Source organism: Sparassis crispa (assembly GCF_003851025.1).
Source record: "Sparassis crispa DNA, contig_000008F, whole genome shotgun sequence".
Classification (NCBI taxonomy): Eukaryota; Fungi; Basidiomycota; class Agaricomycetes; order Polyporales; family Sparassidaceae; genus Sparassis; species Sparassis crispa.
In genome coordinates, this window is record NW_020939755.1 from 1,582,827 (window position 1) to 1,608,495 (window position 25,669).

General features: G+C 50.6%; 6 protein-coding genes across 6 annotated transcripts; 3 read left to right on the forward strand and 3 right to left on the reverse strand.

The window, feature by feature from the left end:
* Positions 1–71: 71 nt before the first annotated feature.
* On the reverse strand, positions 72–9,828 carry SCP_0905450 (hypothetical protein; the record flags this gene model as incomplete). The annotated part of the gene is made up of 11 exons (XM_027761777.1): positions 72–91; positions 142–386; positions 454–644; positions 695–1,022; positions 1,080–1,297; positions 1,353–2,489; positions 2,538–2,919; positions 2,966–5,962; positions 6,012–6,883; positions 6,953–8,416; positions 8,467–9,828. The coding sequence occupies 11 exons, from the start codon at positions 9,826–9,828 to the stop codon at positions 72–74; spliced, it is 9,216 nt and encodes a 3,071-aa protein (XP_027617578.1).
* A 1,648-nt stretch (positions 9,829–11,476) lies between these two features.
* On the forward strand, positions 11,477–12,536 carry SCP_0905460 (hypothetical protein; the record flags this gene model as incomplete). The annotated part of the gene is made up of 2 exons (XM_027761778.1): positions 11,477–12,427; positions 12,480–12,536. The coding sequence occupies 2 exons, from the start codon at positions 11,477–11,479 to the stop codon at positions 12,534–12,536; spliced, it is 1,008 nt and encodes a 335-aa protein (XP_027617579.1).
* Positions 12,537–14,343: 1,807 nt separating this feature from the next.
* On the forward strand, positions 14,344–16,200 carry SCP_0905470 (Cell cycle checkpoint control protein; the record flags this gene model as incomplete). Its single annotated transcript, XM_027761779.1, has 7 exons — positions 14,344–14,377; positions 14,435–14,667; positions 14,726–14,876; positions 14,959–15,189; positions 15,248–15,354; positions 15,414–16,118; positions 16,174–16,200. The coding sequence occupies 7 exons, from the start codon at positions 14,344–14,346 to the stop codon at positions 16,198–16,200; spliced, it is 1,488 nt and encodes a 495-aa protein (XP_027617580.1).
* A 330-nt stretch (positions 16,201–16,530) lies between these two features.
* On the reverse strand, positions 16,531–16,899 carry SCP_0905480 (hypothetical protein; the record flags this gene model as incomplete). Its single annotated transcript, XM_027761780.1, has 1 exon — positions 16,531–16,899. The coding sequence occupies one exon, from the start codon at positions 16,897–16,899 to the stop codon at positions 16,531–16,533; it is 369 nt and encodes a 122-aa protein (XP_027617581.1).
* A 2,846-nt stretch (positions 16,900–19,745) lies between these two features.
* On the forward strand, positions 19,746–20,243 carry SCP_0905490 (hypothetical protein; the record flags this gene model as incomplete). Its single annotated transcript, XM_027761781.1, has 2 exons — positions 19,746–19,857; positions 19,906–20,243. The coding sequence occupies 2 exons, from the start codon at positions 19,746–19,748 to the stop codon at positions 20,241–20,243; spliced, it is 450 nt and encodes a 149-aa protein (XP_027617582.1).
* Positions 20,244–22,166: 1,923 nt separating this feature from the next.
* SCP_0905500 (Dolichyl-diphosphooligosaccharide--protein glycosyltransferase subunit stt3) lies at positions 22,167–25,148 on the reverse strand (the record flags this gene model as incomplete). Its single annotated transcript, XM_027761782.1, has 12 exons — positions 22,167–22,295; positions 22,353–22,381; positions 22,435–22,523; positions 22,584–22,869; positions 22,929–23,728; positions 23,783–23,990; positions 24,045–24,230; positions 24,286–24,515; positions 24,576–24,775; positions 24,826–24,862; positions 24,919–24,936; positions 24,991–25,148. The coding sequence occupies 12 exons, from the start codon at positions 25,146–25,148 to the stop codon at positions 22,167–22,169; spliced, it is 2,370 nt and encodes a 789-aa protein (XP_027617583.1).
* Positions 25,149–25,669: the final 521 nt, after the last annotated feature.

The window sequence follows — 25,669 nt, forward strand, 5'->3', positions numbered from 1 at the left end:
ACAGGCTATACAACGACGAGTCCGTTCCGATCCTACTACATGTGTGCGTGAGAAGAAGAGTGTGGATTGTTCTATAAAAATGGTCCCCATCCTACAACGGCTCGATCAGTCGAGGAAAAGACGCAGAGCAGCTGTACTCACCGCTATACATCGTGGCCAGATTAGTCGTATCGGTAGCTTCTGCGGTGAGCTCGTTGACGGCGCATTCAACGCTCAGAGTCTTGTCCAGCTTGCGGTTGACAGACTGCAGCGCACGGTCCGCGGCTTCATCGGCGGTGCCACTGGCCAGGTCGATTCCAATAGCGTAGCGGAATGCTTCGTCAGTCAACTGAACAGCTTCCTTCGCGGAGCCCTGTACCCGCTGGATTTTGAGCTCGCTCGCAGTCCTGCAGAATAGGTATTGCATATCGAGCGAATCAGTATCGCACGATCTAGTGCATCGGACGTACGTACCACGAGTGCAGAGGGTCATATCTAAACACTTCCAGTACCGTCAGGATTACATCAGAACGATCCCGCAAGACACGCAGTGTTTCTTCGGCACATCGCTGGAAGACGCCCTGGGTCCCAGTTATTCCAAGACCGTCCACCATATCGGGAGTCAAGCGGAAAGGCACTCGTTCGGGGATACCGAGTAATTTTCCCTATATATCGCTGAGCATCGTTCGGCGGAGGGCGATGTGTGGGCGCTCACCTGATCGAACGCTATGCCGAGGTCAATATGAATGACCTCTCCCGTGACATTATCCATCAGAATGTTAGAGGTATGCCTGTCGCCAAGCCCCAAAATGTGGCCCACTACCGAGGTAGTTGCAACGCTTCGCGAGTAACTCAGTCGCATGGAAAACCAAGCCATTGGTGTTTTGTGTCTTTCGGTGAAGTAGTATCTCATGACAGGCTTAAATCGCTCGCGAATTTGTAAAAACAATTCAAGCAGGGGGCCGGCCTCGCCGTTGCATTGCGTGCGCTTCTTATTCATCGCAGATTGTGCATCCTTTTGGCTCATGTCCGTCGGACGATATCTGAGTGCAATCCCTGTATTAGCCACCATATCATCCGTTTAACCCAAAAATTCGTACTGTTTGTGAGCAGGCATCAGCCATGATCCAAGGGGAGTCGTATTATCCACGAATTCGAGAACTCCAGCTTGCGCAGCTAGCGGAATGACCTTGTACCCTCTGACGCTCAGCTTTCGCTTGACAGTCTCGCGATCGTGACGAAGGACAACGTTCACTAGATCGAAGACCTGTTCCATCACAGCGTCCTGCCTCAAATCATCGTTACCTTCTCCCTTGAACTGCGGCGGAAATGTTCATAAGCATTGTAAGCAAGAGAAGTCGGTAATTACTTACCAATTGCTTATATTTTTGCCCATCCGTGCCAATGCAAGTTGTGATCTTGGGTAAATTCACACCCCCTGCAGTTGTGAAAGTTTGGTCGAAGTAATTGATCCAGATACAGTCCTGATATTGGGCAGTAGGGTCGACGGGAGTATGAACAGTTATCACCGGTACATGCAGATTGTGAATCTTCCGGATGAGGAGATCGTTAGGTATTTGGGAGATGCTCTTTGGTTTCTTCGCAAATTGTTCCTTGATGGGGTATTTGGCCCACTGCAATGATGCACGACAAATCTCCTCCACGCCACGTACACGGTCTGCGATAGAAGTATCACTTCGCAGGCGATTGAAAATGTCGGCAGCCGCGGTGGCACGCTCAACTTGAGTAGATACTGATTCGTGTCGCCCAGACTGTCTCCTGGAAGATCCTGATGAATCTGTAGTCCGCTCTCCGAGTAAGCAGAACACCTGGAACAAACTATGGAAAGGATGTTCCCGGCACATCCGGGTCAATAGCATCTGTAGAGCTTCCTGGTTCTGTGAAGGTCGCGCAGATTCCGGCATTGCCAATCGAGCAGATAGCTGATGAGCAAGGACGACAAATTTGCGAGAAGGAATGCGATCCAACGCAACTCCGAAACCGAGCTTGGAATCGGTGTTATCGAAGTTTGCCAACCATAGGGAACATAATCGGATGACAGAATCATCATCGAACGAGTCGGATGACTCCAAGCAACGGGAGTACATGTCGACTGCAACACCAAGGAAGGAATCTCGTGAACGAATGTGATCTGAGAACTGCGTCTGATCCTGCTGTAGGACTTTCTGTGCTCGTCTTTGCTCCTGTTTAAGTTCCTCATACTCCTTCGTGTTAGTCTGGGTTCTGCGTAACTGGTCTTTGCGGCTTTGAATCTCTGCGGTCTTGCGGTCAACGTACACTCTCCATCTCAGAGCATCCGGGGATGTCACGATAGAGTGATACTGTCGTTCAGCGAACACGGCATATTGATGGTATATCGCAGCATAGTTAGCATCGTGATTCTTGAGCACGCCACTATCGCACTGGGAGAGCAAAGCTGTGGCAGGGTCGAAATAACGAGCGATTATGTCCGTCGGTATGCCCAGATTTGCTTCAGCCGACCATGTTCCCTAATTCAGGTGAGTTTCTTTCAATTCATATACGATTTGATGACTTACCAGGCGGGCGAGGAGCGTAGCGGTCCTTATTCGCTCAGGGACAGCATCGGGAAGTTGGACCTCTGACAGAAGATTGGCTAGAGCTTGAACTGCTATCTTGGGTTCGTTAATAAGCCAAAGGACACTGGCGTACTCTTGATTGGCTTCTAGCGTGGGCTTTTTTAGCAACTCCAGAGCCTGAGTTACAGAATTCAAAGCGATTTGCGTTTGATGGGCTTCACGGGCAGCTTCAGACAGGCGTATGAGACATGCGGCTTCAAAGTCGATTAAGCTTCGGCAAAACGGAGAGAGAAGATCTCCAATCTGCTCGCGTTGCTCTTTCTGTCTGACGGAACGGATCAGAGAGATTCGGGTGGCCATAATCTCCTCTATGACAGAAAACCTGACAAACGTTAGTAAAACGCTCAATAGACAGATGAGGGACATACTCGAAGTCCGAGTCAATAACGGTGAATGCGGCCCATTCAGCAACATCAATGCTTTTGCACTGAAGCGCGGCCTGAAATGCACTGCTTCTCCACTGTTTCACTTGGTGAAGGCACATAATGTTCTGCGTGATCTGGCGGATATCCATGAAGTTCTCTGCGCCCAGACCATGCAGTTGCATCATCTCGTCGACCAGAGCATTGCGTACCACACTGTCTGTCACTGTGTGATTGCGTTCACGGTGGATCGCCCTGAGCGCCATATAAAGCGGTGCGCCTGAGTTGCGCTCCGATGAGTGCTCCGGTAGATCCCAGGTTTCGGTACGCCATCCTAGATGATATGTCATGGCATTCGAATTGGAACGGTCATTCATACTAGTCAAGGAACGCCCCAGTGTGTTCATCGCAAGGCTATTGAATCCAAACGAATGCAATGTCTTGATAATACCTTCCGTGTGGCTTGTGTCTGATGTCCCTGCCTCCAGGGCTGCACCATGGAAACGAAATGCCTTGTCCCACTGTTTCTCATGATGAAGTCGTCTGATTAGAAAGCGGTGTAAGTCTTGAGTTGGAATCCCGTAAAATCCATCCGGCTCGTCTATGTGACTGTAAATATCGAATAGGACGTCCTCAACGGCAGTTGTGTCATTGGGAGGTCCCTCCCGATGTTCAGCTTCTAACTCGAGAAAAAGTAATGCGGTTGTATAGGCGCCGTACTTTATGGCACTCCGGCTTAGGAGAGTATAATCTGTGTCGAGCCACGTGTCGTAGGCCAACGCATCACTGTCTCCTGGTGGAGTGAAGAACCGTAAATGCAAGACGATGTCGACCACTGCACGCAGACAGGGGACACTTGTGTGATCGTATGCCAAGATAGCGGTGAAGTATCGGGAGAGGATCTCGCGATACGAACTACTTGCTCGGAGCATTGCTTGTGATCGCTCGAATTGTAGCGCTGTATGGACCAAAAGCGGCAGGATCTGTTCAGCAAAAGTGGGGTCCGATTGCAGGATAGATGTCAATGGTGCATAAAATAGGTCAACAGGAGCAAGAGCTTCACACAGGGTAGTTGTGATATATGTGATCCATTCTGAGAAATTCCTTGATATTTCCAAGGCGCGCTCGGAGACCAACCGATCACCCAAGTCGCACTGAGATTTTGCCACAACGGGCGTGCAATGCACTCGTAGAAATCGCAATTCTACAGAATGTTCGCTGGGCCAGGAGGAATCCGCCAGAGCTTCGGGTGTGCAAACCGACATTAACGAGCGAAGAGTACGATAGGATGTGTAGACTTGCGTTGCTGAGGCGACACCAAGCATATTCAACAAGGAGTCGACAATAGCACGCCGCGCGACATCCCGAGGGTCAGGATTGTCCTTCCGTCGGACGCCATAGCGGTGTCTTGTTCGTACTGTCTGCGATACAGATTGTTCGCTGACGAAACTGTCGATATGACCATGATGACATAGCAGCAAAGTTGCAAAGGCATCAATATCGTCGTCCAGGAGCTGCGCAGCAGAAGGAATACATTCCTTCAAACGCCAGAAATCTGACTTTGGGAAGTTTCCAGGAAGGCACCTTCCCTCTGCGGCCAGATCACGGAGCCTTCTAACCAAGCGGAACTTACTGGGGGATATGCGGTAATCATTGAGAACAGAAGAGAGTTCCGAAGACTTGACATCTTCGCACAGTGATCTAAGATTGCGCGGTAGTTCCTGCGGCCAGGCAGAGAGGGCCTTCACAATCTGGGGTTTGATTGCTTTGCTTCTGCACAGTCTGGAAGCTTCGTTCTCCATCCATTGCATGAGTTCATGACCCATGCGAGCTACGGTGGTGTCTTGTCGATCATGGGAATAATCGTAAGCTAGGCGGCTTATTCGTATGAAGATGTCCGGTAAACGGGGGTCCTTTTCGTTGCTTTCGAGAGCCAGGCCGAAGCACCAGGCTAATATAGACTGAGCCGCGTGAGCCAGGTCGGATTGTATGAGGATAGTGGTGGCACCGTTGATGACGGTGCGAAGCAGGGCGTAATCCTCGAAGTGGCTGCTGTGAGAAGCCACCCAGAGACAAATCGCGTTGAGGAGCCTCATCTGCTCATTCACGATAGGTGAACGTTCCAAGTCCGCAAAAAGTTGATGAAGCACATGGTACGTGATGGCTGGAGCGGAAGCCTCGGGTACTCGTGAGCTAAACCACGTCAATGCCTGCAGCACTGTTTCCACGCCATACCATGGTAGGTTGGGTTCGTGTGGCTCAAAATCGCCCTCTTCTCGGTATTGGACCATCTTCTGGAACGTCTGAGCGGCATCGACGGTATGTCCGAACGTGCGTAAAGCGTCAGAAATACGGTCTACCTTGGAATATTCCGGATCGCCCAAGGTCCGAAGGATAGCAGCCACAATAGCGTCAGCATTCTCAGCAAGAGATTGCATGAACTGCGCCTCATCATTTATATGCTTAGTTCGGACCTTGAGAATGGCTTCGAGCTCATCAGGTTGTGCATTGATCCTGGACGGATCCTCTGCTATCCAAATGACAATCTGATAGCCGACAATTTCCGCGAAACATTCGCGAACGCCTTCCGCGGTGGATTTTTGGATGGCCTTGCAGTGATTCGAAAAAAGGTTGTATCCATGTTGGATTGACGATCGCGTCCCGGGGCCTAGAAGATTCGTAGGGGTGAATGCGTGAAAGGTAGCTTCAGCGCACTCTCTTCTGTCTTGATATCCTAGAAGATGTGGCGGGAAGACGAGAAAATCTTTTTCACTTTCTCGAATTGAGTAAGCGATTTGAGAAGCGTAGGACTCAAACAGGGTGGAAAATCGGGGTAGTCCCATGCGCTCTCCGACGCCGACCAAGACAGCTTCGATATGTCTTGTGTACGCCGAAGTGTACAAACAAGCTTCGAGCAGATGCCAGTAAGGACCACGTCTTATGGCAGAACTGACGATCATAATATTCCCCAGGCATAGCAAACGTGTCAGCATATGCTCATAGCTGACAATACGCATGAGCGAAATCGTGGCAGATGGTAAACGAAACGTACTCTTCAAGTGTCCGGCAGAGATAGCCTTTGATGCTCGTGTAGAGATCTTCAGGTTTTTGCCCATTAATCTGAGCGATAGCAAAGAGATGCGCGTTTATTACGGCAGCTCGAAATCGGACACGAATGTCTTCGTCAGCTCCCAGGGTGGGCAGTACTGCAAGCGGATAATTCTGGGGACCCCAATCCTCATCTTCATCCATAAGAGGTCCCGCGAATACTGTTTGTGTGGGATCTTGTCTCAAGTAGTCGATTAGACAACATGCAAGGTGATCGCGCACTCTCCAAGATGGAATCTTCCCAGTCAAGAGAGCGCGAGAGAAGAATTCATACAACGATCTAATACAATCACCCGTTTTGCCCGCGGCCACAGATGGTTGTATCCAGATACTGGCGGTTGCGTCCAGAAGCCGGATCACCAGTGACTGAAATCTTTCATTTCGCGCGTATCTGTAATCCATGAGCAACTCGCCACTTTTTGTCAAGAGCCGATGAAAATGAGATGGACTAAGATTGAGGGTCCCTTGTTGAATATTTCGGACATATGACGAGGCGAGAAAGGTGAAGTCGTCGTTTTCGCAACCCAAAATGAGGTCGGTCAACTCTTTGTCACGGGTGGGCTCGCCAGAAGCAGATTGCAGAATTGGAACGACAGCGAGTGTCGTTATGCAGACATCGACCGAATGCTCATTGACCGAGATACCGCCAACCGCTGCACCGTGACCAGCGCCCTCGGGCGTTCTAACTGGGCCGAATCCATCCTTTTTATCGATGTCCATGGCATTCAAGTGCAAATCATCACCGGAGGCCAAACCGATGGACAGGCGAAGGACGTCCCGCAGAACTGACAGCACACTGACGAAGACATCTTGCACCTAAAAATGTACAATCCTGAGGTCAGCATCAAGTAAGATCGCACGTTGTAAACGTTCATAGGAACCTACATCGGTACTTTGAAAGATTACACGCTGCAGAATACGACGCGAAGCCGAGTGTTGTTGATCTTGCGACTGCTGCGCCGGCGTCAACGATTTGAGGACACTTCTCCGGATTCCAGTCCCAAAACTTGGGGGTAACAATGTCTCCCAATTGGCGAAGTCACTATCGTCGTCTTGTGCCAGTATCAGGGGCTGCAATCCAGATATGGCCAAAGCTCTTTCGCTCGCTGACCATTGGCCATGTGTCATGAGCGGGGCTACAATGCTTACAAGCTTGCACGCTGCCTGTATTACGCGCCTGTTCGAACGCGTGCCGTTCAAGACCAGCGAAGCCTCGAAGCAAAGAGCCAACACCGAGAGGTCAAGGGACGAGCGGACCTTCTCTGCAGTCATGTTTCCAGACGGGTTCTTGCTGGCTTCCCACCGCGAAACGAGCTCTTCGAGAGACCTAAGGAGGAATGCCGAAAGGCGGCGTTCCCGGCCCCGGGGCGGGTTAAGATCGCGCATATCCAAGGCTTCAGTCGGCAGTCCGTCACCAAGTCCTCCTTCTCCAGTTCCAGCATCGGCCTGGGAAAACAGCACACCAGAGCTATGCTCGCTAGGCCGGCGAAATGGAGGCAGCCGCGCGTGCAGGAGGAAGTCTCGAATGACTACTGTTCGCCTGTCATCAACCATTGCCTCTACCATCGAACACTCCGGGAGCATCATGCGATATACTAAGTTACTCTTCCTCGACAGTGCGCATATGCTTTCCATCAGCATGAGTACGTCGCCTGTGGTGTGCAGTGACATCTTCAACCTGTGTCCTTTCTCCACTCTCCAGACGTTCGTCAGCCACGTCAGCGCTTTTTCCTCCAACTGCATTCTGTACAGCCGGACATCCTGACTCACGACCCGAAGGCACAGGACTAGGAAAGCGCAAACGGAATCATAAGGAAAAAGGGGTCCCTGGACGTCGAGATCTGCAGCAAGGGCTTCGACTTCGGAGAGAATGCGCTGTGATGTCAATAGTCGCTTGCCGTGGACTAAAAGGACATGAGCTGCATGACTTGCGGCGCGACAGACGGCTGGAACACTCAAACGCCGCATGGCGTGTGCCCAGATTGAATCCCAAGAAAAGCTGTCGGTCGTTTGACTCGGAGCGACGGTTGCAGACGCAAGAGGAGGATCCGAGGTACAGCCTGCGTGAGCTATGGCCGCAAGGCATAGGAATGTCCATGATTGGACCAGACCATCCTCAACCGAAACAAATTGGAGGAGAGTGGAGGATACCTCTTGCTTTAACTCGGCATGCAAGATCGACCAGTGTCTGTCGACAAAGAACAACAAGACCTGAATGTAGTAGATGCGAGTGCTCGCCGTCGCCTGTGTTCTGACTGAGGACAACAGTGAAGTGATTGGATCCTCGAGCCTGGAACGCTTACTGCTGCTTGACTGGGTCAGCGGCATTGATTCCGTCATAAGGAACAACTGTATGAAATTTTAGTGAAAGGCAGGTTCAAACTATCCTTCCAACTCGCCTCCTTCGTACATTCCGCTTGAAGTTCAAGGATAGCCCATGTAAAGGCTTGAGTTGCGTCAAAGTGCCACCCATGACGGAAGGTATGGGCAGTGATTGCTCCAATTGCACCCTGATCTTGATCCAATGGAACGACTTCAAGCCGCAGAGAATCAAGGGAAAGACCATGAACTTTCCACCGAATTTCTCCCTCTCCATTTAGCAGACGCCAGAGTTTTGTCACGCTAGAAAATTGATCGCCACCCATGCTCCCCATGTCTGCTTGATCATCTGTGAGGAAGGGAAACAGGACTTTCAAAACCACAATCAGATCCTCTTTGAGTGTTTGGTCCTTCGAATTCCACATGGCCACCAGTCCAGGCCACGCTTTCCTCGCGAATCTGCTCACCAAGTCACGATGATTCAGAGCCACGTGCGAGAGGATGGCGGAAAGACACAATACAAAGTTGTGGTGCAGGGAAGTGTCAGTGGGATACTTGTCGATGAACCGTTCCAGACGATTCAGGACGGCGGCTGCAATGCCGGGGTACTTCTGGGACAATAGAGGTGCAAACGGCGACTGGAGTAAGGGAACAAGAACGGTCATGAATTCGATCTGTTCTGCAGATGGGGCCAGCGACTGTAGTGGTTTTTGAGGAGCTGGAGATTCATCATGAGAGCATGCTCTTGCAGACTTCTGGCTGGGGCTACGGCGACGTTTTCTCGAGAGATCAGCTGTAGATGTCGAGGGAGTCCCTTCTTCAGCATCCTGCATTGAGTGTTCATCCCCGCCTGCAGGAGAAGCGGTGGTCTCCTTTTCGCCAAGCTGCTGGCCGTCAACTTCGCTCAACTCCTCGTTGAGACGATCTCTGAGAACGACGTTGAAGGCCAGTTGGGTGATATCCACCCATTCAGCGTGTTCTAAATGTTCTAAGTGCTGTCTGCATTTGAATACGCACCCAATCGCCTTGATATAAGTCAACGCTACAGGAGCTAGTAGCTCCCCTCGATAGAGCATTCTCTGCCGAAGATGTCTCAATAATGGCCTTAAGGCCCTGTTGTTCATCGTCTCCACGCCGTGTTGTATCAGTTCACGCAAGGCGGTGGTCACATCCTTCAGTCTACCCAGGGCGGCAGCACCATGCCCTGTAGTCTCAGCCGACAAACCGCCTTTCTTCGCGCATGCCTGGAACTCTTTCTCCACGGCCTCGAAACAAGCCTGAAAAAGAACAGTCCAACCCCGACCATCCGACGTCTTATTGACATCTGAGACGAGGCTGCCGTTCTCGTACCCATCGCGAAGGGTAGAGATGCCTTCCTGTCGAACTTTCACTTTATCACTTCTGATTAGTTGTACGGTCTCCCGGACGCTCCGATAGCTCATAGCAACAGGCCACCAGCAAGACGGTAAGAGAGAAGACAAAAACAAAGGACTCCGCTCCTGGCGCTCGCACTGCTCATCCGGATTTGGCACACACGCGTTGTTTTGTCGTGTTTGTTCCCGCGCACTGCGTCCGCTTCGCGAATTTCTTTTCCTCTCCTTTTCTTTCTTCGTCGCTCATCATGCATCAGCTAGCTGGTCGATGTGCTTCCGTCTGTCTTTCGGACAACAAATTTGTTCTCATCTCCACTTGTTTCATTCCGGCATGTCTCATCTTTGATGTTTTCTATACCCGTTTGGATTATAAGGTTGGCGTCATTCTGCCCGAGCAGTGCTCTTACGCATCCACCCTGCATCGGTTCTGGTGAAGCGCCAAGATTCACCGACATTCATCTGTCTAATCAGCAGGTGCTTGGGCGACTTTTGAGAAGTGGAGACTTCTTATGGAGTTTACCATGGTTTGTGATCGCCATACATTACCCCTTCATCGTATATTTTGTTCTACTTGTATCACTGTACCAAACCCTTTGCTAGCTCCTTTGGTATTTGTCGTGGTTGAATACAGATCTTTTACGAACACACACGCGCTTATACGCAACCTATATGAGTGCCTCCCATAATTTCATTCTGTGCAAAAATCATCGACTTGTACCGCATCGTATCGATAACAGCATGAACTCAGTCAGCTCCTGGGTGAACGTTAACTGAACAACCAGGTTCAATTGCAATCCTCCAAAGCGGAAGGTCGATGTGAGCGCTAATTATTGCTGAACGGAAGCGAAAACCCTTTGTCTCATCTCAGCACTGCGATTCGCTCGTTACCCCAGAGCACCTACCTCTTTTCCACCTCCCTCTTGCGACTACTTGCCACGGTGCTTTCTTGAGATGGGTCTACTCGCGTACGTCAAGTCTTCATTTTGCAGTGGCTACCTCATCTCCTCACTTTGCGCAGTGACGCGAGAGCGCGGAAAGCCATATTCTCACACATACTCGTGCGATATGGGATCTCAAGCTTAGGCTGAATACTCTAGTGCCAATTTGCAGACTTCCTCCAGAGATACTGGCCGAGATATTCCTTGAGATTCTCGCACAGGCCGAGCAGGAGGAGAAGCTGTATTATCACGGCGGGAAAACGTATTCATGGATAAAAGTCTCTCATGTTTGCCATCACTGGCGCTCAGTTGCCTTGGAGTGCCCCAGATTTTGGAGCCGCATCGTGCCGACCACCTGTCCAGAGTGGGTGGAGGAACTTTTGTCCCGTTCGAAGAAGGCAAGGCTCTCCGTGACGGTCGACCTGTCCACGGGGCATGTTAGCGGCAAGATCGATGCGTTCAAGTTGCTCATCGAGAACTTGTCGCGAATCCAACAGCTCCGCTTGATTGCCTCGCAGAGCTCACTCCAAAACATCGTGGAATTCGTGACGGGACCTGCTCCTGCTTTGCAGACCTTCATTCTCACACAGACGGGGTCACATATGCCCGATCTACCAAAGACTTGTTACCCTGCCTTCCCACACCACGACGAGACGCGACGTCTGCAGCACCTCGAAATACGAGGACCCATTTCCTCAACTGCTTTAATCCTGCCGATGTTTCCTTGTTCGCTGAAACATCTTCATCTCAATGGAGGCAACGCCTACCTGCCCTCGTGCATGTCAGATGTGCTCAAAATTCTTGAAACAACTCCCTTGTTGGAGACTCTGAAGCTGGAGAGGGTTGTTTCCGGAGCGTTAGAGACCGATCAAGTCGTCGATTTACCCCACCTTCGCTCTATACGACTAGTTGGATATTATATGGAGAGTGCTTGTCTTCTCAATTATCTTTCCCTTTCCCAGGATCCAAACATCGTTCTTAAAGGCCTCGATCTTAATATCTATACCAGCCACGTAGGGGTAGTCGCATCGGCTATCGCGGCGAAGATATCTAATTCGGACCGGTTACGCACCCTGTCGATAGGCAGGCAGTGTCCCGGCTATGGCTGGCGTATCCAAATTTGCGATACTCTCCAGTCGATGGCCTCATTTGACATTTCTCTGGAGAATGGGGTGGGCCCACTCGATGTTGCTTTCGATGTGCCCTCGGCCGCGGCGCCGGACGTAATCGGAACATTTTGCAGACATCTCCCACTTGCGCAAGTGCAGAACCTCAGTCTATTGTCTACCGATCTTGAGATGCCATTACAGGTTCGATGGGTTAAGACCTTTGGGAAGCTAGAGAACGTATCTCTGCTGCAGATCGGAGGAAATCTGGCGCAACATCTCCCGCTCGCACTTGGCATTCGCGAGGAAGACGGGAATGTCATCGTTTTCCCTAAGTTGCGGGAATTGCAGCTGAACGACGTCCGCATTAGGGATTACAATAGCCCTGGTAGCAGTCTTTTCTTGGACTCATTCCTGGATTCCCTGATGCAGCGCTGCGATCACGGTGTAGAGATCCGCCATTTGAAGCTCGCGAATTGCATAAACATGGACATGACTGAAGTCGTTCTCATATCTGAAATTGTGCCCTCGGTGACCTGGGATGGCATCGAGGATTTTGTGGAAGACGATGAAGAGGAAGAGGAAGAGGAAGATGACGAGGGCGAGGACGAGTCGGATGGCTCGGTGGGTTTTTTTGGCAACAACTATGATATACTCTTCTAATAAGATGACGAAGAGTGGTTTTGAATATCGACTTCACTCTCGCGCCGTTCTACGGAATGATCGTCTGTAGCTGTGCTAAACCTGTGTTGAAGTTGTGCACCTGCTTTCTGTGTGTTGGGTTGCTCGTTCACAATACCATTCCGATGACGATCTTCTCCGCCGCAGATCGCCGAAACATGGTTGTTGACACCGGAAGCTGACTCTACTAGCAAATTAAAGTAAGTTGGGTTGCTCGTTCACAATACCATTCCGATGACGATCTTCTCCGCCGCAGATCGCCGAAACATGGTTGTTGACACCGGAAGCTGACTCTACTAGCAAATTAAAGCAAGTTGGGCAGCTGAACTTCCCATCTCTAAAACTAGGCTAGAGTGCCCCACCATGAGTGGACTCTGTGGGTACAGTCGTTCGTTTGCCTAAAGCTGAACGCGGAACTAATTCGCCGAGTTATAGCACCGCAATTACAAGCACTCTCCTCTGGTGTTTATCACTGGCAGGACCTAAACAATGTCGCCCTCGCAAGTCTTCGCGTTTCCTGGACGAGAGGATATCGCCTCATGCTGCTGGCATGTATCGAGGCTCAGCAATGCACGAAATATCTTCTTTCGCACTAATGTTCAAACAAACGGATTGTCTCATTCCTTCATCGTCATGGTTCCATGCGTGGTCCGCAGTTTCATGAATTTGGTTGTCAATATCTTTCCACCGGGCCCGCCAGTTGTGTCCTATCCGTACTTTCATTCGTGATGTTTTGTTGCATTAGGGCACTAATTTGTGCTTTGCCAGCTACCTAGTCCCATACGCCACAGCCAGTGCCATCAGCGCCACCTTTGGAACACCGTATAATGATCAAGAGGAAGTCGTTCATGCACCATCGCTCCCCACTCATGATTCAGACAATGATATTATCGTCCTATGAGACCTTCGTATCACGTCCGTCAGATCATCAGTCGGCTCGTTCTACCGCGCCGGAACCGGAGCCAGAGAAACCCACGGCAAGCCAGTCTAGTTGGTCGTCATATATGGACAGCCACTTCTCGGCCATATGGCAGACAGTCGAGTTGAAGCAGTGCGTCCTCTCCCGGTCACTACAACAATGCCTGAGAACACCATTAATGCGGCAACTACAGATACCAATTTACTTTCTCAATATGGGCTTCTTCTCGACAATCATCCTGAGAGCAGTATAAGTTGTCCTCACTTGTCACCATTTTAGCAAAGTTGTACCTGCAATCAGCCTCATGTGTTGGATATTTGTTGATTGGGTTACTTCGGTCGTGGGCGGCTGTTCGGCAGCTGTGGACTCTTTAATTGAGAAGGCGTATGGTACCGACTTCCAGTCAATATGATGAAGCTTTTAGTGCCAGGAAAACATGGTGATAGTCTAGACTATGTGCTGCATCTTTTGGAGGCCTGACTGTTTGGGGGATGGTGACTACAATTATATCCTTGATTCCGTATTCGCGATGCTGATAACACGAGACTCTAAGCGAGGGATGCAGACTTACAGAATGTCAGCCGTACCCTCAACCTTATAGCATGGTTCTGCCCTGCGATGCCGGTACTTATTGCATAGGTTCTGTATCTAAAGCCACCTCCCACCCAATACCACCAGTTCTTTACCCGATGGGCCGATGATCATATTGAACAGCTCGTCAACTTCATAAGTACATTCGGAAGTCCATGATTAGCATAGCCACTACCGTGACTGTGAGACGCGCTCGTCACAGTTGTGACCCACGCGTTCGCCGGCGCCTTGGTACCCTTGAATATTGATCTCGTCCAACACACTCCTTCCTACATCAGAGCTTTACTGTTACGCTAGAAATAAGAACTCAAGCGAGGGAAATAGCAGTCTCCAGAGAACATCGGTGGTCATGCAAGCCACTCTGGATGCAACCGCACTCAAACGTAAGTATCAGATTGGGCGTAACCTGGTTGTTTCCTGCTCATGTAGAGGCGTATTAGATCTCACCAGAGCTCTGATATGTCTGTCGAAGTATGGTGATGACCTGACTATCTATGCGACTCCGCAGACCTTGGCGCTCTCGGCCACAAATTCATCCATGTCCGCTTACTGTCGATTCAAATACGACAAGCAGTTCTTCAGCAAGTATAACGTGGGAAACACTGCAGCCGCAGGGTCGTCTAGAACTGAAGTAGAAGAGGTCCCTACAGCTACCGGTCAGTTACTCACCAAGGTTCGTACTCGTTGCTTCTTTGTACGTGGACCTTCCATCGACAACGAGCATACCGTAGTCGTTGCTGTCGATCTTGAAACATAGGACTGTTGAGAAGACTGTAGAGAAATGCGAGCTAGCTATCCTTGATGGTGTTCAGGACGGACGGAATGACGAAAATGAGGACACACTGGAGAGCAGACTGATTGTGCGTTTACACTGTAAACATGGTAAATTCCCTCCGAGATACTCATCCCTCCTGTGTACTCCTTCCTATTCAAGGACGGTATTTAAGCTGACGTTCGGACTCAGGTGTCATAAAGACCCATCGCCTGTTGCTTTTGGCCCAGACTTGTCTTATGGCCCCCGGGATGCTGGATACACCGTGTCAATCCCGGCTTACGATCGGCCCGAGGGCTCTAAAGGACATGATAGAACACTTTCCATCTGCGAAAGGAAGCAAGAGCGACCCACAGCTCATCTGGAACTTTGCGGACTCGGAGGTATCGGTCAGAAGCCTTGAAACATCGATAGATACGAAGGGTAAGTGAGCAGTCTATCATTGATGTAGATACCCCTTACGTCTCATAATGATCTTCAGGGAGGGCACAGCTTGCGACAGAGCTGATCATCAGCGCAGACGAATTTAACGTGTACGACATTTATACATTGCCCACTACAATTGCCTTCCATCTTCGTGAATTCAATGTGAGTCGTTTGACTGGGAAATGTTCAGGTGCAAAACTTCTCCAAATTTGTCCTCGCAGGCTACCATCGCCTTCGCCGAATCATCAGCTCACCCTCTTGACATTCGCTTCACTGATCCTGCGGCTCCCCTATATATCGACGTCGAAGGCGACCTTTCTGAGACACTGTTCGTGATTTCAACAAGTCAAATACATGGCGTTCCAAGTTCGATTGCTGGCCAGGCTCGTCAGAGAAACATTACTTCCGTCGGCCCCCAAACGAGAGGCAAGAAGCGCCAGCTGGAGGATGACAGCAATGCTAGCAGAGCAAATTCTGGAATGAGCGCTGGACAGGAGCGTGTTTCGTGGCCGATGAAGGTGGTGCAAGCAACAGACAGAGCCTCCCTCGCGAGGGAACTGAGCGACAACAATGCGAGAGGCACCTCAAGATCATTGGCAGGGTCCATGCCCCCTCCGTCCCTACCACTTGCGACGCCTTCACAGAATGCGCCACCTACTCCACGGCCGCGCGAGCCACTTTTTTTCCCTAGCTCCCAGCTCTCTCAGGCCGCTCAAGATGCAATTAGAGAATCTGGTCTGGGTATCGAGAATATGACCGCAGAGGAGTTCGAGGCGATGCTCGAAGGGGACGGGGAAGAGGTAGGCTTAGACCCGGACGAAGAACTCGGAAATCTCTTCCACGACGTGCCATCCGATGCAGGTCAAGACAGCCTCGACATATATGATGTGGAAATGGAGCCGACACAGAGCGACGAAGGAACCAAGGTGCGTTTTTCACGAACATGAAATGTAGGTGGTTGCTTACACTAGAGCGCCGAAGGCATTCAAACCGCTGTTTGAGGATTGAAGGGCTAGTGAGAATCGCATTTCACAGATCGTATTGGAGCAGATACATATTCGCTGACTATTCGTATAACGTTGTAATGCTACAGTGTCGTATAACGTAGGAGTAAGAAAGTCGTAAGATACAATGAAGGTCGTCATAAATCATCCAACGTAGCGTCAACGGTCAAAAATCGTGAGTGGATATCTGTAATGCTCGGGCGAACATTACAGGGTATGATGTCATCAACGTCGTGGTCTATACTAACGAGTTCGCATGTTGTTCAGAATAATCAATGCCTGAGAATGACTCTGTACTTACAACGTGAAACGTCATGACGACCGAGAGGTACCCCTATGCAACGACATTTGGGGCATTTGAGGGAAGACTGCCGTTACGGAACACGTCTCGCAGGTCAGAGGAACTTTTCATTCTGCGAACGGTGCGTGGGGGCGAATAGGTGGAGGCATCGCATAAAGTTACGTTTTTCTCTACCTCTTGAGGCCCCTCTACTGCGGCGGAACGAGGGAAGGAGACGTCGTTGGGTTGGGCAGGGCTCGCGGAAGGTATAAAGTCGGCGGTTTGCTCCGCTAGGGCACTAGAGGTGCCCGTGCGAGAGGTCATAGAAAATCGTGAAAAGAAGTGAGAACGATTTGAAACTGCAGCGCGCGCAACGGTGAGGGTAAGGAGGATCTGCGCCGGCGGTGGGGCGGAGGACGTCATGCTGCATGATCGAGAACTGCGTCCGGACTCATCCGAGAACTCACCGGAAGCAGATCATCATTCTGAGCATCGCGGGAGACCACAGCACGTGCACAGAGTGCAGAGAGCATATGCTCACTGGCAGTGAAACTCAAGTACTCAAGCTCAAGTGCAAGAGTATTTCGCTGACGTATCATTTCATACTATCTATTTGTGGATGGAGTCGTCACAGGAGAGTGTCCAACTCGACGAGGCGTGGGGCAACCGACTTACTTTCAGCTTTAGCTCAACAAGCAGCCAGCATAACTTTTGACATTTGCCGTTAATCTTCTTGCGTAAGACATGCATGAAGGCCTCACATGAAGGCAGACGATCATGACGGAGAGAGACAGTGGTGATGAAACCATCTAATTCAAGACTTACGCGTAACGTCAAGCTGTGGGTGCAGGGGAGGTCATTTGACTGAACTCCTCTGCGCAGGCCAAAAGACGTATAAGTCCACGGAATCAATGGGATGCAAAGATCCACGTCGATAGCAATATTTAGGAGACTTGCAGTAGCCCGATGTGGCTTGAAGTTTCGGCGCTGTGGTTCAGCCGCGCGTCGGTTCGCAACAAAAATTCTCACACTTTCGGGATCTGAATCGGAAGATTGCCACTTGAACTTGAGAACCCATATATGGGCTGTCGTCCGCAGCAAAAAGCGCCAACAGAAAACTCCGCAGTAAATATTTCAGTCGATTCTGCTCACCATGATGCTCTCTGAGCATCTCTAGCTTGGAGCTGTCGAGGTCGTGATTCCCCGGAAAACCAGTCTGTCGGTGGAATTATCTGAATCATCGGTGTTACGGGCTCCAGGTCGCTCCCAGGCTCGGCCTCCCTCACCCCATTGAATTTCAGTAGTTCCAGGCGTAGATGTGGCCACTGTAATTCGACCCACTGGCGGCAAGTTGAATACCAAATGCCTTTTGTCTCTATGCAGTTCATTGATGTCGTGATTTTTAGGTTGCGATTGTCACCAGTGCCTTCAGACGATGCTTGCACAGGCGTAGATTTGGCGTGTGCTGGGTTATTGGCGCATCTTTGACAGATTCTTCTAGAGATGATGATACATATCGGCTTGCTACGGAGGCGCACACGTTTGACCCCGAACTTTGGACCCGTGGATATTGGATTTGCCTCCCAAGTATTCCCGACTTCCTCTCACCAGTCATCTGATGGTAATTCTCAATTGAATTGCATGGCCCGTCTGCCCTAGGTCAGCAGCATGTCGCATAATCTCTTCTTTTATTTTCTCGCTCGCACAAAGCCACCCCACGATTTTTTCATCTCCAGCCGTCAGCTTTGCGCATGTGTTCTATTATCACGACTCCTGTTGTTCCAGTTTCCGCGATAGAAGCAGTGATCAGAGGAGCGTGGCTGGTTGTAATAGAAGGACTTCGGTACGTCCACGTTTTCGGGGTGCGCCGTTTACTTTCATGTGGCGCAGAACGGTGACCCTTACTATCGCGGAAAGCATCTGTCCTCTTCCTATTGCAGGTGTGCTATAACGGGGAGACCGTCCCCAACATGGACCATTTTTGTATCTCAATGTGTCTGCATTCACTGCTATTACTGAAAGAAGTTATCGCGTACCATCGATAACAACGACCTATAGCCGTGGCCCGACAGTCATTTACGGCCCTGCATCCGGTCCTGTCTCGCGTTGGACCCACTTTACCACTCTCTTTGTCGTGATTCGACCTATGATATTTGAATGCACCATAACAGATAAACTCGCTCACCGAAGCTGGTCTTCTGAATAAGGTACAAACGTAATACCAGCAGGAGCTGGCATTTGCTAAGCGCCAATTTACCCGGCCCGCCGGGCGAAGGTTCTCGTAAGGCGCGGTGGTACAGGGCGCAATTGACAGAACGGCCATCGACGATATCGTGGTACTGTACGTTACGCCCTGCCAGTGACAATCAATCCCGCGACTCTTATCTTCCCCCGCGAAGTTTATGGTGCGCTATCTGGGTCTTTGATCCATTCGCTCAACTGACAGCTGGATCTCAGAAGTTCTCTCTTCTGGATAATGTGTTCCGGGACTCACAGGTGTGGCTTGCCAACGATGCTGCGCGACTCATCCTCACCAAGTCCGCGTGCTCGGCTCATGACTACGGATGTTACCTCTGCCCCGGAGAACAGGATGGCACTGGGTCAGTGAATTGCACAGGATGTGACGACGTGCACGTAGACCGGGCTTCTCTAATAGTTCGTCCAGACGTCATTCCCCGATAATGATGCCTGTTGACAGGGTTGCAGATTCTAAGTCGTGGCTTGTTCCTCGTGCTGAGGTCCGTCGGAGTGAAGAGAAGGACAACGTCAGCTCTTATCAGATGCCACCCGTTGCGATGCGTCTTCGTGTGACTCGGGATTACACGACTTATCGCATCGTATGTTTCAATTCTAATACTCTTTCCACCATGTTACTAGACACTAAACTTTCAGTGTCCGATAAACGACGTCTGTTTCTCCTTTCCGTGCGAACGGAGAGCTGACGAGAAGATACTCGTCTTGCCAGGACAGCTACTTCGGAACGTCTCTCGCATCCTATGCTATTTGTAACTGGACCTCATGGACGCAGCATGCAAAGTGCGTTGGAAGTACCGCGCCACCGCTTCCCCATTCTGACATCAACTGCCAGGTCGCCGACATTGCAATGCAAAGTTCGGCGTCTTGCGGACGCGACGATCCATGGTTCTCGAGATCAATCCACTCTCCCGTAACCTGGCTAGCCGTAAGATGACGGAGACCGGAGTCTATCTTGAAAGTATAAGAGGTCTACAGGGCCATTCATGTCTGCTAAGTACCCCTCCTACACCTTTATGAGTGCTGCTGCCATGCAATCCAGGTTCCGTTTGAATCCTCAGCCACCTTATAGCCAGAAAATGTCGGAGACTCGCAGTGAGATACGTCGCATCATAAGGGAGGCCCTCCGTATGTCCGTCTTGCTTTCCTCTATGCAGAGGCTGAGCCCCTCCGTAGAAAACATCACGGGGGATCGCATGGCAAGTATGCGCTGGCCCTCTTACTGGAAGGACATTGTCCAGCGATACCACGTCATGATCGTGGGTTGGCCCGAAGAAGTTCCATTCAAGAACTTGAGCCAGGTCTCCAACCTCGCAAAGCTCGAGATTCTCCTGCGCAAATGGCAGAACAACGAGACGCGTTTTCGCCGCATTACTGACGCAGAATTGACGGTGCTGAGCACGGAGCGGGAAGCGAGGATTGAGGCGGGGACGGAGATCGACGAAGGAGGCGATGAAGAGGCTGAGGAGGAAGAGGTCCCACAGGAGGGTTCTTCGAGCAATGTGGGTTCTTAGAAGTCTCTTGGGCGGGTCAAGTGTTCGCGAGCGCAGAGGGTGGTTTCGATGGGAGCGTTGCTAATCGTTGAACATTGCTTTTCGCCTGTGCTGCTTTGTATCACGATGCTATTGTTCTGTACAGAAATGCTCTGGATGTATGCCGTTCGACTAACGAACAAGTAGTGTCGCACTTGGAGCGAGGATGTCTGCCGACTCATGTGACGCCGGCCATTGGCTACGTGAGTTCAAGCAGGTTGCGTCTAATTCAAAACTCAATCAGTCTCACTGGAAGCTCCAGTTAGCCGGCTTAAGAAGGTGTGTATGAATACGTTGTAACCGTTTTCCTAGGAGGTCCGCAGGAGAAAGACTTACGTTTGCCACGGGTTGTCATAATCATCCCGCGAGGTCTCGAAGAATGGGGCTCAGGATCTGTTCTTGGTCTCGAATCAACCAGACTGTCTGAGTAGTTAGCCGAGAGTGAACATTAAGTACGAACTCTTAACCCACCGTATCGCCATCCCCGCTTTGATCATCTCATATAACTATTATCGATTCTGCATAGCACCGGTAATGCGACCCGACTGACAATGGCCGGTTCATCCTCAGCGGGAAGGCGATATAGCATCGCAAATGCGCAACGTTCACTTCATCGATTGGCGATAGACGATTGTGCTGAAGACGAAACAATCGAGCGACAAACCACAAAGTTGACAACGCTGGCTCGACCTCACGCAGTAGTTGAATCAGTTTCGACTGACAGAGGTCAACATTGTTTTGAAGACCTTTCAATGGTGCAAGAAATCGGACTGATCGATCTGCACTCGCCGAACACTGACCGGCCAAACTTCAGCAAACATTGCATCTGACACAATAAGGGGGGCAGGGCAAATGAAACTCGCGAGGAGAGAAGAATTGTTCTACCCCATTAATGGTTCCAACCGCCTGACAACGTCGATCACGGAACGTACCCTGTACAATCTATGTTTGCTTCACCAAGGAAGCTGTCAAGGATTCTTCGTCGAGAAAGCCAGGATTCTAATTGACCCCCGATAACGACGACCCTGACTGACTGACCGAGTCCGGCCGGCATCAGGACGTCCGTGACAATAAGAGAATTTGGGATTTTTGGCCTCAAACTTCCCGATGAAATCAGACCTTAGGCCAATTTTCGGCCTCATGTCAGATATGGGCGCTTCTGAGGGCGGCAGCGGAACGTCGCCCCCGGACCCTCACATTGGCAGCCGGCAGCGGATCAGGCGCTTCACCGAAGCTGCGGTGAGGCTCCGGACATAGTATCACCTTCGGAGAAGCCTCAAACGTCCGGGTGAGAATAGGCCTAAGGCCTCAAAAATCCCTAAATTCGTCCGGACGAGTCATCAGGCCTCTCCACTTATTGTCATGGGTCCTGTGGATCCCATCAATTGAGCCCAGCCAAAAGTTCTGGACGTAAGTACCGTTCGCGGATCAATCTGCGCACGTGCGGGGAGAAGCCGTCCTGTGGAGGAACTCCTTGGACTTATACCGACAGAGATAGTACTCCCAAGAAGATTGCCATGCAGAACCGTCCTTTTGGGCATTTACAACGGCGCCCTTGGGCGTTCTGCTGTCTCGTTCCGGTGAAGAGACGGCCGTGACTAGTTATGGCTTCATCAGCACTCTTCATAACCGGAGGTACGCTTACCAATCGCACAAGTCGTGCATGAATCAAGCCCTGAATACATTCGCACCGCACCCAACGCCGGCACGGCGGCCAGAAGATTGACGAGAATTAATGCCATGAGATGTGGCGTTGCGACATGCTCTCCAGTGAAGTGCTCGCAGCAGGAAGGCACAAAACTCACTAAATCTTGGCGACAAAGATCCGAGGCATGGCGCAAACAACAGGTTAACACCCAATGTACTGCAAGAGGTACGAAACCACGATGAAATTGAGAGTTATGTCTACAGAGCAACAGCTTTTCTCCTCGTTGGAGGCCTGGCTCTCTTTCTCTTCTTGCCTTGCGCAAATGCGTTTGCGCTTTTTAGATCTCGTCCCAGTAAGTCCTCTTTCTTGACTTGATAGATACGGACCTACGTCGAAGATAACGAGTGAGAAACGAGACAGGATAACTCCGGATTCAGACTTACAATCCAATTTTCTGAAGTAAATGCCTCGTCTGTATTACGCCGGTCGATCAGCATCGATAACGAACGCATCACATGAACATACCCAAGTAGTCCAATGTCGGTCCTGTCTTGGGAATCTGCTGGCCACGAACGCGGTCAACAGCCTGGTTTCCTCCGAATAGCTCAGGGAATCTGGAACATTGAATTTGTCAGATCACCCGGTAGAGGCAACCTCAGCAACCGACCGCTCACCGATAGTACGACATTTTGTACATCAAACTGTTCTTCATCGCCGGCGAGGCACCCTCATCGACCTTGTATTCACCCTTTGCAGTGAAGTAGTTCGGCTCCTGGATCTCATCGGGCCAAACACCCTGAGCAATCCGGACCATCCACAAGAACTTATTGATGTCGTCGCCCGAATAGCCCAACAGCCCTCCGAAAATTATGAGAACGTATTCAACATCGTGCTTGCGCAGGATCGGGTACGCCACTTCCTCGCTGCTGGACATCGCCTTCCCAACAGTAGCGATATGCGCTGGGTGAAGATAGGAAGGTGAATCATCAGTGTCACCAGTATACAAAATCAAGACTGACTGTTGTTCCATGTGTTGTTGTCTACCAGGGTAGGCCGGTCAGCCATGCCTGCAATCTGGTAACCATAGTCCCACCAGCTCATCACCACAGCGTCCTCCGGAGTATTTTGTCTCAGCCAGTAGTAGGCTTCGCGGAAATCATCAATGATATGCTGACTGCCGTCCGGATTCTGTGAGGCAAGTACGACGGATGGTGACGAGTAAGCGTTGGCAGTTACCCAGGTGCAGTGCAACACGAAGAAGAACAGCATGCCGAGGGCATTGAAGACGACGACAAGACGGGTGTCGAGGCCAAAGATGCCGCGCGCCTTTGCATCTTTCTTCGACGGATTCACCGCCGCAGAGACGGTGGACATGATGTCGGAGATGGGATCAGCCGGGGGCACAGGGGAAGACTTTTTAGCTTTCTTCGCGCCGGTAGAAGAACCCGACTTCGGGGAGACGGCAGTAGAAGCGGCATTGGTAGCAGTTTGCGCCTGTGTAGGCTCCGCGCGGCCCTCATTTTCCTCCAGCACTTCAGGTTCGGTAGGGTCAATGTATGTGTCCAATAACGAGGAAATCGCGATCGCAGAGGCGACGCAAACGACGGGTGTGAGTGTAAGCATCAGACGGACCATAACACCTGCAAAGTAGCTGGCGACAACAGCATAGATGATCACGAAGACATGCTCGTCACGGAGCTCACGGAAACACAGTACCACACCTGCAGGGAAGACGAATATGAGGAATTGCAAGTCCATGAAGAATGCTGGCCATGCTGTTGGTTGATGCTCAGAGACGGAAGCAATGATAGGAATATACCTTGCGGGACATTAGCGGTGAGGCCACAAGGTGAGCAACAACAATGTGCCGCACTTTTTTGCGTAAGTAGTATCCCAAAGAGAGTAGAATCTTCCGGTCCAAGGGGCAATCCAGCCTTTGTAAGTGAGGCCGCCAATTGCCGCGACACCTAACACACCCATAGCAATCACGGACGCAAACAGGAGACTCTGGAACTGCTTCGAAGAGACGTGTGACCGCACAAGTTCGGCAAAAGCGACGATCTGCAGGAACCCGAATACTCCTGTTAACAAGCGAACAGTCAGAACCATCACAAATTTCTACGATAATCTCAGACCTAAGGCGGCCATATGCTCGCTAGTGCGCACTGGCTGGAAACCAACGAACGGCACCTGCATACTTGCGAGCGTGCCAATTGCGTACCAAGAAGAGTAGGCAACGTAAAGACGGTTGCTAAAGCGTCCCATGCAGATTAGGGCGAAAGAATGGAGAGGTATCATGTTTGTGATGAAGGCATAGCCACCTAGAATGTGCTAATGAGCAATAGTTGGCCTGCAGCGGGATAATTTATGCTTCACCCCATGCAGCAACCATATAGAAGTAGAAAAGGGCAGCCAAGGTTCCAAAGAATGCGCTGCCTGTCTTGAGTGCCTTGATCCAGAAAAAGAATGTGATCATCAAGAGAAAGATAGCAATAGCCTCATTGTCGTACGAGCCCGCTACTGAACGGGAGATATATCCAGGGACAATACCGATAAACGCAGCAGCAAGGAGGCCAGCACTTTCGTCCTTCAACTCTTTCGTGAACCTAACGATAGGACCATGTTATATGTTCACTCAGGAACTTGACGGTAAAATAATCTCGTACATGTAGGTAGACCAAGCTGTGAAAGCACTGAAGCCGGGGGCAAGCAACACACAGATGTTGCGAATGTCAACCGGTAGATTGAGTGCATGCAGTATATTGTAGATGACTCCACTTGTCGCCATCAGACCGGGATATATTGTACCTCCGACTACACGGCCTAACGGATACCACGCGGTAGGATCGAACCAGTTCCAGAATTCCTAACAACTTGTGAGCACCTTTGGCATTTGAGTACAACGGGTGCACAAACATAAAATCCTTTAGCCGCAAGTACTTTTGTTGCGCGACTGAGTAGTGATCCGTGCGGTTAGAATTGTCCCAGAATGCACTAAAACGTACTCACTAGTTGAACCATGGATCACTAAGTCAAACAAACTTCAGGGAGAGCAAACAGGACAGTGGAAATATAACGCACAATTCATGGATTATACTTTCAAAGTTGATGACAGCAAAGAGACGAGAGGCAATAGCAGCTCCGGAAATGAGTGCGAGGGCTATGATCCGCAGCAGTGAGGAAGTATTCGTGACAGTTGCCGGAGACAAGTCAGATGGTAGAGAATATGCCACAGCCATGGCTGCTCTGGGAGGACGCAGACAACGTCGACAAAAACCGTTAAATCAGTATGGAAATTGGATGGGTGGTGTTGCAGGAGGATCGTGCACACACTGACAGGACACGTCGCACATTTGGACTAGCGCCCACCTGTGATTGCTTAGTCATCACAATAACGTGACCTGGATATACTCCGGATTCATTCCGCATTACAACTGCCCGTCCTTGTTCAGCATGTCATCATCGAGAGACCGAGTTGTGGAGGACACGTATGAGTCCCAGAATGATGACCGGTTAGATCAGCTGCACTCCAAACTGCGGACCTTACGCGGTGTACGTCAACGCGCTGCCCTGTTTCTACATGTCTAACGCAGTCTTCTGGTAGGTTACAACTGATATATATGATGATGTAGAGCTCCAGAATTCAACGCTGGACCAAACGGTAAGTCTGTCGTATTGTGGATTACCGCACGGGTGATCTTGACCCTTCCCAGCGAAATGCCTTCGCTTCCTTTGGAGATTCTTTGGTTCAGTCGTCACG